Source organism: Ochotona curzoniae, unplaced genomic scaffold (assembly GCF_017591425.1).
Source record: "Ochotona curzoniae isolate NIBS_2020 unplaced genomic scaffold, NIBS_Ocur_1.0 contig_3520, whole genome shotgun sequence".
Lineage (NCBI taxonomy): Eukaryota > Metazoa > Chordata > Mammalia > Lagomorpha > Ochotonidae > Ochotona > Ochotona curzoniae.
The window spans coordinates 20107957-20122584 of record NW_024465894.1 but is presented as its reverse complement, the minus strand read 5'-3'; the positions used below and the strand labels follow the sequence as shown (position 1 = coordinate 20122584).

At 45.2% G+C, this 14628-nt stretch overlaps 1 protein-coding gene across 4 annotated transcripts in view; it reads right to left on the bottom strand.

Annotated features, from left to right (window-relative positions):
• Nucleotides 1-14361, bottom strand: part of RALGAPA2 (Ral GTPase activating protein catalytic subunit alpha 2) — a 267919-nt gene extending 253558 nt beyond the window's left edge. For 3 of the 4 annotated variants that reach the window (XM_040981778.1, XM_040981777.1, XM_040981779.1), the window contains exon 1: nt 14061-14356. In XM_040981778.1, coding sequence (XP_040837712.1) covers nt 14061-14166 — 106 coding nt within the window. In that variant the 5' untranslated portion in view covers nt 14167-14356. Of the gene's footprint in view, nt 1-14060 lie in introns of all 4 variants that reach the window. The other variant, XM_040981780.1, reaches the window with a different exon arrangement.
• Between the last annotated feature and the right edge of the window lie 267 nt (nt 14362-14628).

Below are 14628 nucleotides of genomic sequence, written 5' to 3'. Positions count from 1 at the left end.
GTGGCCGGGGACAGCAGTTGAGGATGGCCCAAATCCTTGGGACCCTGCACCCATGTGGGAGACCTGCACCCGTGTGGGAGCTCCTGGCTTCAGATTGGCTTAGCCCCAGCCATTGCGCTCACTTGGGGAGTGAACCATCGGAAGGAAGATCTTCCTCTCTCTTTCTCCTCCTCCTCTGCATATCCACCTTTCCAATAAAAATAAATAAATCTTTGAAAAAAAAAAAAAGGATGCGATGGGAAGGGGTGGGCAGGACGCACAGTCTCTCTCTGGCCCCTTTAGCTAAGCCCTATGCAACCCCTCAGCTGGCTCCCCACCCTAACCCCTGCCACTCTCTTTAGGTTCCCCCAAGCCCAGGGGTCTCAGCTATGCCTCCTGCTGCTGTATCCCAATCTTCCCCGCCAGACTGTGGGCAGACAGTGCTGGGTGTCTCCATTCACCCAAGGCAGACACTGAACAGCTGCACATGGAATAAACCTATCAATCAGCAGAATGTAGATACATGAACAGGCTTGATAACTGAACCTCTTGCAGTAAATGAAGAGAGCATTGCTAAAGATCACAGCAAGCAATTATTTTAAATAAAAAATCAATTAGCCTAACACTATAGAGAAAAATAGACAAAAAAAAAAAGATTCTTCCAAACCACAAGAAGGATTTTGGGCTACTAACCGAGATATAGATGGTAAGTTAATAAAACTGGGACACAAGCAATGAAAATTCAATCTATCACTATAATTTCTAGTAAATAGCAATGTTCCCAATATCATAAAAGTTTCCTCATTCTTGAAACTACCAAGGTTATTCACTTCCCTAAATTATCTATTATTTATCTACTACCTATTACATAAAAGCCTATATCATGATATGCAAGAAAACTATCTGAAATATGAAACATCCTACTTAGCATAAAGCTATTATGCTTGTAAATATGTTTTAAAGTGGATTTACATTAGGTAAAATATATGTTAGCTTTTACTTTTCTACAAAACAGCAATAAATTACTATCATGCTAATTTATGCAGACATCTTTTTATTCTTGCAATGCCTAAAATTTAAGGCATAACTATTACACTAGCATGTATTGCCAATACCGCACTTTCAAACAAATCAGTGTCCCAGGGTCCACAATTCCCTTTGTTGGTCAATTAAAGCAGTCAAAACCAGAGTTCACAAAGAGACCCTGACCATGGCAGTCACAAAAAAGGTCAAAAGGAACTGAAAATTCACTCAAATCACCCACAGTCCATGAGCTCACATCTCTTGAACATGTACTAATTACAGGTCAGAACTCCCCAAGATTTGAACCTCAGTCAACAACCCCAGACCCAAGTTCTATCCTACAAACCCCAACACCATGGGCAAATTCCTTCCTGGGCTTCCTGCATTAAAATCAAATCAGAAAGAAAATCCATCCCAAACTTCATCCTTCCCCACACTCCATCTCATTTCCATTTCAGTCATATCATTTTTGATAAAAGAATTTCTACAATTTTTAAAATTATCATGTCTGGTCATCATATATACAGCCCCTAAAAAGACATAAATTGAGCAATAAAAATAACAAATTTTATGCTGCTGAAATATCTGCAGAATTGAAAATTGGGGAATTCATGGGTTAAGAATCAAAGACCAAAGTTGATTCTGCAAGTACACTTTTTAAAGTATCACGGAATTATGGGAGTTCAGAAAAATTCTCTCAAGTACCTTGCTTTCAATTGCATCCTCTTTTAGGCGTAAGCAGCCTTGGGCATATTTAACAAGAATTCCTCATAATATTATCCCAAGGGTAACTGACCACGTAATAAGCAAGACAGTCCAGGACACACTTCACCAAAACAATGGGAGGTCCTCCTTCCCTTCGCTGGAGGCCCTCTCCTGAGGATCCCAGGGCCAGGCACACTTCTTCCGCAGCCCTCTTTACCCTGTTGTCATTCTTGGACATGTCAACAGTTACACAGATGATGCCTGACTTCCTCATCGCTAATGAAGTCATCGCGCATCCACCACCCACACCCAAGGCAAGATCCTAACCCCAATAACTAGTTATCCTTCCACACCTCTCATGCCTCATTCTCAAAGCAATCCACTCTCCTTACTACCTATCTTTCCTGGCCACCCCTCTAGAACCCTGATGCCAGCAACTGTTCAACCCTTCTGGGTCCTTGAACTCAATGCACCACCACCTTGTCTTCTTTCCCACTTCATTTCTGTCTTCTTAATCAACCTTTTTGTTGTCCCTCAAGTCTCCTGCTCTTTTCTCCCTCTACATACTCATTCAGCACCCGAGTATCAGTTATAGCCTTGATGCAATTCAAAATATTTATGTGGCAGATAAGTTTTTATTCTTTTGCATTAAACAGCTCATGCATGTGAGATAATCAGTTTGCATATATATCATCGACAATGTATAATAACAGAACACACTTCTGATTCATCCATCCAACCAACCAAAGTGTCAGTCCCAATCAGATCTTTGTTGTCACTGCTGTTCTAAAGAGTGTTGGTAATTCATTGGCCATTCCTCACTTCTCTTCAGGACCAAAAGCTAATACATATGCATTCTGTGGCCAAGCAGCAGCAGCCTGAGCCATGAAAAAGAAAAGAACATTATAACTCTGCATTAATCCTTCTGTAACTTTGTCAGATTCCAATCTGCACACTACACTTTGCAGGAAATGAAGCCATCTCATTGTTTAGCTTCATGGACAGTTTTGTTTGCTATATCCATTATAGTCACAAGCTATATAACTTTTCCTCTAAAAGTATATTCAAGCATGTATCTTAACTGACAGTTTGCCTCCACAAGCATTCTCCATCACACATGAACCTGCTGAGACTGCTGGCTTTCCCCCAGCTCCTTCACTCCCCCATTTCCTACAAGCAGGCTCTTCTCACAGAGCCTCCGCTGTCCCCCAATGACTTGGCATGGTCAAGCCTTTGACCCAATGCTAGCTGATAGGAAAGAGAAGGAAAACCAACAGATGTTAGAAAAGAGTCAATCCCCTGGCCTCAGTACCTAGCGGGCAAACACACACACCCTTACCAAGCTTCATTTACCCACCATCACCAAAAACGATACTGTATAATGGTTGGCTATCTGCTTTTTGCCCAGCTAGCCTAACAGAATGGAAGTCCTACGAAGGTTAAGACTTCATTTACAAACAGCAGACACTTCTGGAATAACTTAAACAACAATGGATATCATCTAACCTAGCCTGACTTAAAAGGTAGCTATTTTGACCTGGGCTTCTCTACCACCTGCCACCAAAAGTCTGGAAAAATACAAACACACCCAATGCACACTACCTTCTGGTTGAGCAAAATAATTAAGAAAAGTCAAAATAGCCCAATCCAGTTAAACACATACACACAGCTGAGGGGCAGGGACTACAGAGGAGGGAAAGGAGTGCCTGGTCAAATGGCACAGCATTGTCTAGCGCCCCTGAATTATTCACTTCAAAATAGCTAATTTTATATTATGCAAACATCTCAATAAAAATATACAGACAATGCTGTAGTATAGTTCTTAGAGAACAGCTGTTGAGTGTATTTTAATTTTCTAGGAAAAGAAACTGGTCAAATTATATATATATGTATGATCACTGATATTATTGTACCAAATTATAGTCCTATCAAAGTGCAATAGAGAGCTCACACAGCACACTATCAGGAAAAATAATATTAGCTTTGCGAACGTAATAAGCAAATACATCTTAATCTTCATTGTTTATATATCTTAGATTATTAATATAAAGTGACATTTAGAGCATTCCAAGAAAATAATTTTTTTTAGATTTTTACAGGTCCTGATATTTCTCCATTTGTGACTTATCTATGTATCTATTTTAAATATTTATTGAAATTTTTCAGTATGTAAATTTTTTAACTATTGGGGAATGATTACTACTATCTGAAAAAAAGTTCAAATATTTTTTTCACTTGCTTTTTGTGTGTCTTTTGTGTGTATGCATTCACTTTAGGAGCAGAAAGAGAGAAAAGAAATACAAATATTTGCAGTATGAAAGACATGCACAGGGCAAGGAAGAGAAGGACTACTTTCCTTCCAGCACATTTCAGGACAAGCTCTTGCCCATCAAGCCTGGCTCCAAAATGTCCTCACTCATCCCAAGATCGGGAGATGTGCCCTCTCTGCACCCCAAGGGTGGTCACACGGGACAGAGGCAAAGTCATCCCAGAGACCCGCAGGTCCCCGGGGGGCCCCTTGCTCCTCTGCACCTTGGGAATCCCACCCAGGACTCTAGTTAAAATGTTCCTATTCTCAGAAGCTGTATCAGGCCCTTGGGGGTGAGTGGTGACTTTGTTTGGATTTTTGTTAAGTTAAAATTTTACGGTAATTCTTATTCCAGGAATGAACTAGGGTTCTTGTCTGCCTCACTCACCACAGGTCTGGAACACTACCATTGCCCCTTGCTCCCATCCCCAGGCACAACCAATCCCACCCTGCTCCCTCATATCCACACAAACAGTCCTTTCTTAGGTTCAAATCCTGGCTCTATCTCTATGAACATGGTCCCTACCTTCTCTTTATCTGTAAAATGGTCATATGACATTCCTTATCTCATTTAGGAGCATTAAATAAGCTAATGCGGGTCAAGGATTTAAGCCAATGCTCAGGTAACACAGAAAGTGCTGAATCTGAAGTAGACAGTAAGTGTATTAGCAAGCAGTCTAGCAGGGGACCGAGACACTGCCCCTGTTCCCACCACACTTACTATTCAGTGGAAAGGGTCAGCCAGAACATGGATTCTGCTGAGTACAACACAGAGCCAGAGGCCACAAACAGCAAGCCAGAGGTACCAAGTGCCCGGGAATTCCAAGCAAAGGAGACCAAGGAAGTCTTGGGAGAATTTTACACAGTAGGATGGACAACACTTCTGGGGAAAGGGATGGTATACATTGGTTTGGGTTCTCTGCCAAGTAGACAACAAGACAGAGTTAGGTAAGCAATTGCCAGGGAAATAGCTGGGAAGGATAACGGACAGAGCTGGAGACAGCAGTGCAGAGCCAGACCTGGGAAGGAAAGGAGACGGCAGGAAGGAGGGTTGAATAGGCAGGGTCCAGACTTCAACAGGGCCCTGGGCTGGTCTTGGCCAGGCCAACCACAGTCCTTGGGTCCAAGCTGTCCTCCAGAGGGGTTCACAGGAAAAGGCAGTGTCAGTCCTCCCAGCGTACTCAATAATGGGCTGCCAGTGGAACCTCGCACAGCTCTGGCTCCAAATTGGTAGATCCAGAGAGCAACTGCTGGGGCTGTCAAATACACTGTCTGCACCAGCAGCTGCGCGTGCTCAGGGATCCCACAGCTGGGCACACGCAGTGTCAACAGCACCTAACATGTTCTTGAAAGCACGCACAGGGCCCAGTGTGTGCCGTGACTTAAAAACAAACTTGGTTTCATCTAAAGAGACTTTTTCAAGCTAAACCACAATTGCAATAGAAAATCAAAGTACATATTTACTATTCAAGATTACAGCCACTTCTAAAAGAACGTTCAGCACCTTCCAGGTGTGGTTTCAGACTCAAACTATTTACTTAAAAAAAAATTGTGAAAGATCTTTTCACCAATAGCCAAAGCCTAATTTCCAAGTTGAAGAAACTAAGAAATAAAGTTCTACTGAGAATCCACAGGGCAAATCTTTTCAAAAAACAATCTCTGCTAACTTTGTCTTGTAACTTGCTCAAGCTCTCAATTGCTGGGTTTTGCTTGTAAATTTTGGATCTCTTCAACTACAAAAGCTATCTGAACTGACAGAACCAGGAAGCTACCACTAGGAGAAAATAACTTGCATTACAGATCACTTGAAATACATTCAGTCAGATAGTTAACAAAGTCCTTCATGATTAACACAACTGATTCTATAAGGTAACAATTCAATTCAATGAAATGTAAGGACACATGTCACACAAGTAAGTATAAGGTGCTACAGGAATCTGAGACACCAACAGAGGGCTAAACCCCACAAGAGATGCAGTGGAGGAATTCAACAGGGCCCTTCACCCAGCATCACCCCTGGGGAAGCTGCCACCCCCAGGGGAAGCACGGGGACAGCTCACCATGGATGGCAAGAGATGCTCACACTGGTCACATGGTCACTGAATGAACAGGACACTTGCACCATTTAAAGTGGCCTCCTGCTGTCTCTTCCAGCCAAGAAGATACATGTAAGTTAAATGATTGCCAAAAAGAACAATAACAAAAGCCTTACAGATGACAGTATTTCCTTCAGAAGGATACAAAGTACACAAGAGGGAGCCAGACACAGCAAGTTCTGTCAGGACACCAGCCAGAGCAGCTCAGCGGATGACTTCACCCTTCCACCTTGTGGAGAGCTCAACAGTCACCTCACAGGAGCGCCCCAGGGGTGCGACACCCATTCCTGCTTCCTGCAGTAGCCTCAGAGGAACGGGTGTCCCTCTAACAGAGCCTGACCTCCTGCCCCCACTTCTAGATCCCACAACAGACCACCACACTTTTCCAGGCATCATTATCCTCCTTTACAATTTCTCCAACTTTGTTCTCAACTTGCTCAGCTGCATCTCCTATGTGAAGTCAAATATTCTCAGTGCTTAAAAGATGAAAGTTATGTCTCCTCACACACAAGCACACGTCCATGTTTCGGACTCTCCCTGGCACTTTAATCAATACTCCTTAATAGCTGCAAGACAAGAGAAATGCAGCTCAGCTAGCTGAGCAAAAACAGGCTGTCCTACACCTGACCAGTTCAGGGGCCGACTCCTTAGTAGGGCCCCAGCTCTGACAGCCTCTCCACCTCTTCACTTCTCTCTAAGTGTACGCGCACCTTGCATGGTGAGAAACAAGGCCAGGACCTAGGCTGCATGCTCGGAGCTTGCAAGCTGAAAGGATGGAGCTCCGTCTCTGCCAGCAGCCAGGTTTCAAACCTCAGGGCAGGACTGGGACTCTCGAACTCCCCACCAATGCCAGCAGTCAGGTTTCAAATCTCAGGGGGGGGCTGGGATTCCTGGATTCCCTCACATACACCAAGAGAAACCTTTGGTCTTGGCTCCTCCTCTGCGTCTCTTCGCTGGACTCCCACATCTACCTCCACCAGGGGCTGAAAGCCACGGGATCCTCGGCCCCATGGGGCGACACACAAGCCCCTCCCGCCACAGCGCCCTCCACCACAGCTCTCTCACCTGGTAAAGGTGCTCATCAGTTACCCATAACCCCGCCCACCTGTCCTCCCTTGGGAAGTACCAGCAGATGTCTTTAAGAGGCTCTGCTCCCGACCCAGACCACTCCACTTTGCAGATGAAAACCCTCTGTGGTCAAACTCATAGTTCACACCTGATTCTCCTACCCAACCCTAACTCCTGAGTTTGTGCCTTATCAATCCCTGAAAACAGCCCCACCTACAGCATGGGTGCACATGTGTGTGCGCACACACATACACTTACTTACCCACACATACACACTCTTGAGAAGCAAATCTGCAGATGGAATTTTTTAAAGGTACAAGGACAACACAGCTGCTTACTATATGGATCAATTATTCTTAATTTTATCATAGAGCAACATATTCTTTTAGAAATAATTTTCTAACCAAATTGGATCAATGTATTATGCTAAAAGTTCACTTGCTTTTTTCTCTTTTTTAAAGATTTATTTATTTTTATTTGAAAGGCAGATTTACAGAAAGAAGGAAAGACACAGTAGGATTTTCCATCTGCTGGTTCGCTCCCCAAATGGCCACAATGGCTGCAGGCTGAGCTAGTCTGAAGCCAAGAGCAGGAGCTTCTAGGTCTCCCACACGGATACAGGGCCTAAGGTCTTGGGCCACTCTATTCTTTCCCAGGTCACATACAGGGAGATGGTTGGGGAGTGGGGCAGCCAGCACACAGACCAACACTTTAACTTATTTCTTTTTCCTTTTTTAAAGAGTTATTTATTTTTATTGGAAAGGCAGATTTACATAAAGAAGGAGAGACAGAGAGAAGGATCTTCCATCACTTCTCCCAAATGTTCACAAGTAGACCAGCAAGGACACAAACCGGTGCCCATATAGGAGCTGCACTTGGAGGTGGAAGACTAGTCAATTGAGCCATTGCATCAGCTTCAATTTATTTTTTCCTAAGTAAACAATTCTCTTCAGTTTCATCTATGACACTCAGCTGGGAGACCAAAAATCAGTATTCTAAAATACTCGGCAAAAAGTCTTTGTCCCCAAATAAAGTACTTACAGACAAAATGAAAATCCAAGCTTAAAACGTTTACATTGGAATATTCGACTTATCAATTATATCCCTTCTCCCAATAAAAGATACAAGCCAACCCTTTCCAGTTACCTCCCTCCAACAGCACTGCTGAGACATCCATCCTACGTTTACCTGCTCCACGTCAGAACTCCAGACTACCACGGGCCCTCAAAGCTGGGACGGCATATTTGTGTTACACTTGTGTGTCCAAAGTTCATTTTACATTCCAGAGGTTATGAGTATCAAATATTAGTTGGTGGTAAAAAAAAAGTTAGCAAGATCAGAATTATGGTTTCAAACCAAGTCAATGGAGAGAGACAAGATTGCTTAAAGAGCATGCAATCACACCTCCCAGATCTGTTCTGTTTGCAGAACACTCAGGTGGAATTAATGCCCACACAGTTAGCTTTCTAATCCACGGTCTTGCCATGAGCATAGAGAGGAATTTTCACTTTCTGCCATGATTAAGCCAAATGTGGCAAACACCACTTGGATATAGGAAACAAACCAGGAAGAGGGCAGCGCACATCACAGAGGCAAGTTAGGTGAGACACATGAAATCATGCTAACATTCGTTCCAGTGGATGAATACTGTTGGGATCTGACAAGCAGCAGACACACTTCACAGCCAGGCAGTGAGCCTCACCTAGGCGATGGGAGGACCATCACCTTCATCATCGGTATCAACGAGGTCACAGTGATACCGACCAACCACATCACAGCTTCCCAGCTTCTCATGAAGCTTCAGACCCCACAGCCACTATCCTCACAGAACCTCCAGCTGCATCTCACCTGTTTAAACTAATTTTCCCCATCACTAGCCAGCTCCCCTTCCCAACTTTTCTGTCCCAGTCCATTACACGCCTATGATCCCAAACACCTCTCATCCATTAATCAAAAGGCGTTTGCTGCTGATCAGACTACAGTGAAAGTGGCAGTCTCAATCTTTGCTCGGCCAATGAAGCCACACATCAGGAAACCATTGTGGATCCAACCATAAATATGTTCTAACTAAGCAATCCAAATTCAATGAGATCTACTCTCAGGGAATAATGCAAAATAGAGAAAAAGCTGCTCCCAAGGTCTTTACAGCAGGATTACTGTCTTGAAAGAGAAGAGAAGAAACAGAGAAGAAAAAGAAAAAGAAACAGGAAAATAATTAAGCCACCCAAAATACACTAAGCAAAATTATAACTAATAGTCCTAACAAGTTTCCTTAGCCAAAAAAAAAAAAACAGCATGAAAAAATTGCTAACATTAAATAAGTTGAAAAGGTAAGACTGGAGGTTGAGTTGTGGCACAGTAGGTTAAGCTGCCACCTGTGATGTAATGCAGGCATACTATATGAGCACTGGTTCTGGTCCTGGTTGTTCCATTTCCTATACAGTTCCCTGCTATTGCATCTGGAAAAGTAGTGGGAGATGACTTAGGCCCCTGCCATTCATGTGGAACACCTGAAAGGAGCTCCAGGCTCTGGCTTCCAATGGCCCAGCCATTACACCATAAAGGGAGTGAACCAGCAAGGCAGCAAACAGAAAATTCTAACTCTGCCTTTCTAATAAATGAATCTATGTGTATACATATATATACATACATATGGTTTAAAACTGTAAGCAAACTTATCACTACTTGAAAGAGCTGATTCACAAAAGGAAATAGACTAAGAAGTCTTATTTTTCTGTCAGTCCATGGAGCATCTGCAAGAACTACACTTCCTCTCTGTTTCCAAATCTGTGGTCCAAACCACACCCTCCGGTTCGCTGGGATCTGGCCTCCGGCCCCAAATCTATCTTGAGATTACTCACTCCTGGCTCAGCTTCTGCAACCCTTGCTTCCGTCACTCCCCTTAGAGCATCAGCAGTCCCTCCTCGCCCAGCTCCTCCTTGGCCTCCACTCACTGGACAGTGGCTTGCATTTTAACCTTTCATCACCTGTCTGCTTCATTACTGTTCCAGCAGCCTAAGCGGTCGCCCCGGCCTCTAGCCCCTCCTCCATGCTTCCTGACCCTGCTGGTCCAGAGGTAGTCCCCAAGTCTAATGCACTGATTCTGGTAAGCCCTCTCACCTTCACGGTAGCACGTGAGCCACCAACTCAGCAAACCAAGACCTTTGCCATCTGGCCACCAGCTCCCCTTCACTTCCACCCACCAGGACACGGCTCCCTTCCACCTCCGTCTTCCTCTTGCACGCCTGGTCCCTTCACATGCACAGAGCAGGATCCATAGGGTTCACACTCGCTCCCAGCAGGCCCCAAGGACACAGGCCAGAGCCCAGCTGGTTTTCCCGTTTCCTATACCATCATTGCCACATGGATTTCCCCTAGCAATTCTTTCACCTTCTCTTAGTTAGAACTGCCCTCCCTTCTACTTGCCTGCTAGCCACATATGATTTCTGAGCCTCCAAAACGCAACACCAAGATACCATAAATGTACAGTATACACTGGATTTCAAAGTCTTAGTATAAAAATCAATATTTCATTTTAACTATTGATAAAATACATATTACGTTTGGTTAAATAAAATTAATTTCACCTTTCTTTTTGCTTTTTTCAATGTGGTTACTAGAAGATTTTTCATTCCCCCTGTGGTTCACATGGTATTTCCATAAGGCAGAGCTAGCGTAACAACCATTCTTCAAGGCCTAGCATGAGTAAAAATTTCTTCAATGCCCTCCATGTTTGTGTCATTCTTAGCAATCTGTTTTACCCTTTAAGATCCTATGACAGCCTATCAAATAAATGATCATCTAGTTACATATTATGCCATATGTTGACTATTGCTTTATCTCCTTCTTGCCCTATCGATGCTATCTGCATATTCTAATTTGGGATTCATTCAACTTTTAATTAGACATGGAATTTGCTGGAACAATATGGTAATACACAGGGTGGGTGTGGGGCTTCTGAGTATTCTTTTGTTTTTTCATTTACTTCCCCAGTGGTGTAGGGGAAAATCAAAGTCCAGACCCTAAGAGCACCTTATTCCTCCTGCAATTAACACAACACAGGTAACCCATGTAGTAGATGACCCAGCACCTTGTACAGACGCCCTCTGCCTCAGTTTCTCCCTCCACAGATTACAGTATACAATATAGAGCCAGCCCAAAGTGTCTAAGCAAGTTGGAATTGGAGTTGCTACCCTCACACAAAGAAATACTCTGCTACCCACAGTGGGTGCGATTTTCAGCCAGTTATCATGAATATGTCTCACCTGGTATGAAAAGAGGACAAAGCCATTGCTGTGATCAAAAATAAGAAAGAAGAAAAAGAGCAACCGCCCATCAAATATTGTCAGGAAAACGTACTGGGAAAAGAAGCTGGTAAAAGTCTCCTGCAAGATGAAACCATTTACACATCAGACTCCTAACAGCCCTTTACAAGGCAGGCATTACCACACCCAGCCACAGACCAAAGACAGACACAGGTTCACAGACAGGCTAGCTACCCCAAGTCATCAGCCACAATGGCAAACACAGGTCAAGGGTATCATCTTCATGAGATAAAAAAAAAAAAAAGAAAGAAAGAAAGAAAAAATAGTATCTTCATTGTCACTCGATGATAAAATACATGAAAATCCAGAGTGTCATATAAATAGGCATAAAAATACAACAGTAATTACTCTCCATTTCCTCAATCTTGGCTCAATTCCTACCTTTCAGTTCAAGAGGCTTTGTCTTTTAAGTAGATTTTTTTCCCCAAGTAGCAATCAAATAGGGCATGTGATGCAAGAAGAACTAGTACATTAGTGTACTATTATTCTTCAGTCTCTAAAAGAAAGTTGTGAGCAAAAGTTCACATTAAACAATATGACCAAAATTCCTGAGACATTTTACAAAAACTGAGTCCCTATAGATAAAGATCCTGGTGATACACATAGAAAACGGATCCATTCTATTAACAGTCGCATCAATAGAAACCAACATTTAAAAAAAAAAAAAAAGTCCATGTAACAAAACAGGTCACAATGAGTTCCAAAAAAAATGTTAAAGGGAAGTTTCTTAGAAAGTTCACCTTGGGGTGAAACCATAATTATACAGACTTGAAAAGTATCTACTTGCTCAGAAAGCTAACAAGTTACTAAGAACTCCCAAAGATCTGCTTTTACAAAATGTAATCAACCTTGTCCTGCCGATTTAGAACAAGTTTCCATATCCTAGCACTGAGAACATCCCAAAACCAAGCCCTCCGAAACACTGGCCAACTCTCCTTTATCAAAGCTGTCCCTCCAATAGGTGTTAATCAGTCACTACAGACACAGAACCAGCACAAAGCCACCTGTGTGTGCCTGGCACTTTACTACAGGAAGTAGAAAGTTCAGTACCGAGAACATCACACTTCACTTTCAAAAAGTCTTCAAGGCAAATCCCTCTCACAGCACCTAATTTAACCCCAAGAAATCTGAGGTTGTGAATAATTCCACTTGAGAAAAGTAGGAGATGAGTTGTTCTTGGGATTTTGGGGGGGGGGGGGTGTTTCCCCTCTCTTACAGGTAGTTCACTAAGAATAAACAGAAATAGTTTGTAGTTTTTAACCTCATGAATAAGATCTTTCTTTAAAATTGTGCCACATAAAGTGACTTCTTTTATGCCACATTTTTACCAACAACAGGCACATGAAGACAAGGTGATTTCTGCGTTCACTTTAAGACCAAAAGACCTCCAGAAAAAAATAGTGTTCTTTCCTTGGTTCCCAAATAATCAAAGACAAGTTTGTGTACGGGCAGAAAAGTGTTTTCATCTTAAACAAAATTGACGGCTAAGGAAGTTTGGGGGTAGGGGAGAAAGAAAGAAAGAAAGAAAGAAAGAAAGGAAGAAAGAAAGAAAGAAAGAAAGAAAGGAAGGAAGGAAGGAAGGAAGGAAGGAAGGAAGGAAGAAAGAAAGGAAGGAAGAAAAAGGGAACGAGAAGAGGAGAGGAGGGGAGGGGAGGGAAGGGGAAGAGAGGAGAGGAGAGGAGAGGAGAGGAGAGGAGAGGAGAGGAGAGGAGAGGAGAGAATAGAACATAGCCAGCTCCACATCCCATATAGCAGGTGACAGGAAGCGTTGAGACCTTCACACCCACAGGCATGGGCTTCCCCAAGGACCAACTCCAGGCCCTCCACCCAGCAGGCCATAAACAGAAGGCAGCAAACAACCCAGCCTGTCATCCCGGGGATGATGGACGAGTGGCCTCCAGGACCCAGGAGGGTCACCCCCCTCCCTCTGGCCAAGCCCCTTCACAAGCACACAAAGGGTCCAAAGCAGGCAGACCCCTAAATGAAAAATCAGACTTCCAAGAGGGCAGAGGGACTTCACTCAGTCTGCGCTAAAACCACTCGGAATCTAGTGAGGAGGGTCTTCGACTCCAAAGCAACAAGACAATCTCAATAAAAGGCGCACAGTGAAGGGGGCTGACAGTTGACTGAGGCCGGGCTGGAGTCACCCGGCGTCTTGGTCTCCTCGGGATCTCAGACTCAAAACACTAACAATGTGGACACGAGAAGGGACGATGACAGCTCAACCACCTGCAACTCGGGCCGTTCGCTGGACAGAGGACAGTGGCTCCTGGTGCCCGGGTTCGAGGTGACCCGGAGGACAGGCGCCCAGGGAAACCCTGAACCGAAGATTTTACCCGGGAGAACGACATGGGGGCAGTTCCTCAGGGCCAGGCTGAGGCTTCCGGGGAAACAATGCATCGGGGGGTCCCAGCCGGGCACCGGGACAGAGGGTCTGACGCCACCCATCCCCCCAGCACCCCTGCCCCGACCTTCAGCCCGCCCGCGCCCACGGGGGCCGCGGCAGGTGCCCCAGATCGCCGAGCCCCGCGCCGCGAGCGCGCACGCGCGCCTCACCCAGCAGCGCCCGCAGGTGCTTCAGGCGGGTCAGCACGTCCTTCTTGGGGTCCAGCACCTTCTGAGTGGACTTCTTGACATCTCCGTGGCTCCTTCGGGAGAACATCCCGCCGCGGAGAGCCCGGGCCCCGCCGGCGGGGCAGGAGGCGCCTGCGCCGCACGAGTCACCGCATACGGTCGGGGCGGGCGCGTGTCCCGAGGGCCACTCAGCGCCCCCAGCGCGGCCGCCAACCCCGCCGCCGCCTCTCCGCCGCCTCAGCCGCGGCTCCAGGAAGGAGGAGCCGGGCACGGCGAGGGGCGGGGCAGGAAGGCGGTGTCGCGACGCCGAACCGACGGCCCCGCCCCGTGCTCGGCTCGGACCGGCCTCGCCGGACAGGGGCCGGACCGCGCACGGGGACGCGCCGGGAACACCGTGACCGCGCCGCGAATCACAAAGGCGCTTGTCCCAGGCACATGAGATACTACAAGTCCCGGCATGCATTGCAAGATCATCTTCCAATCAGGCTGCGTGCCTCCGGCAAGGGGCCCGCTCTGAGCGCATCCTCCCGCCCCGCCTGGGTCGCATGCA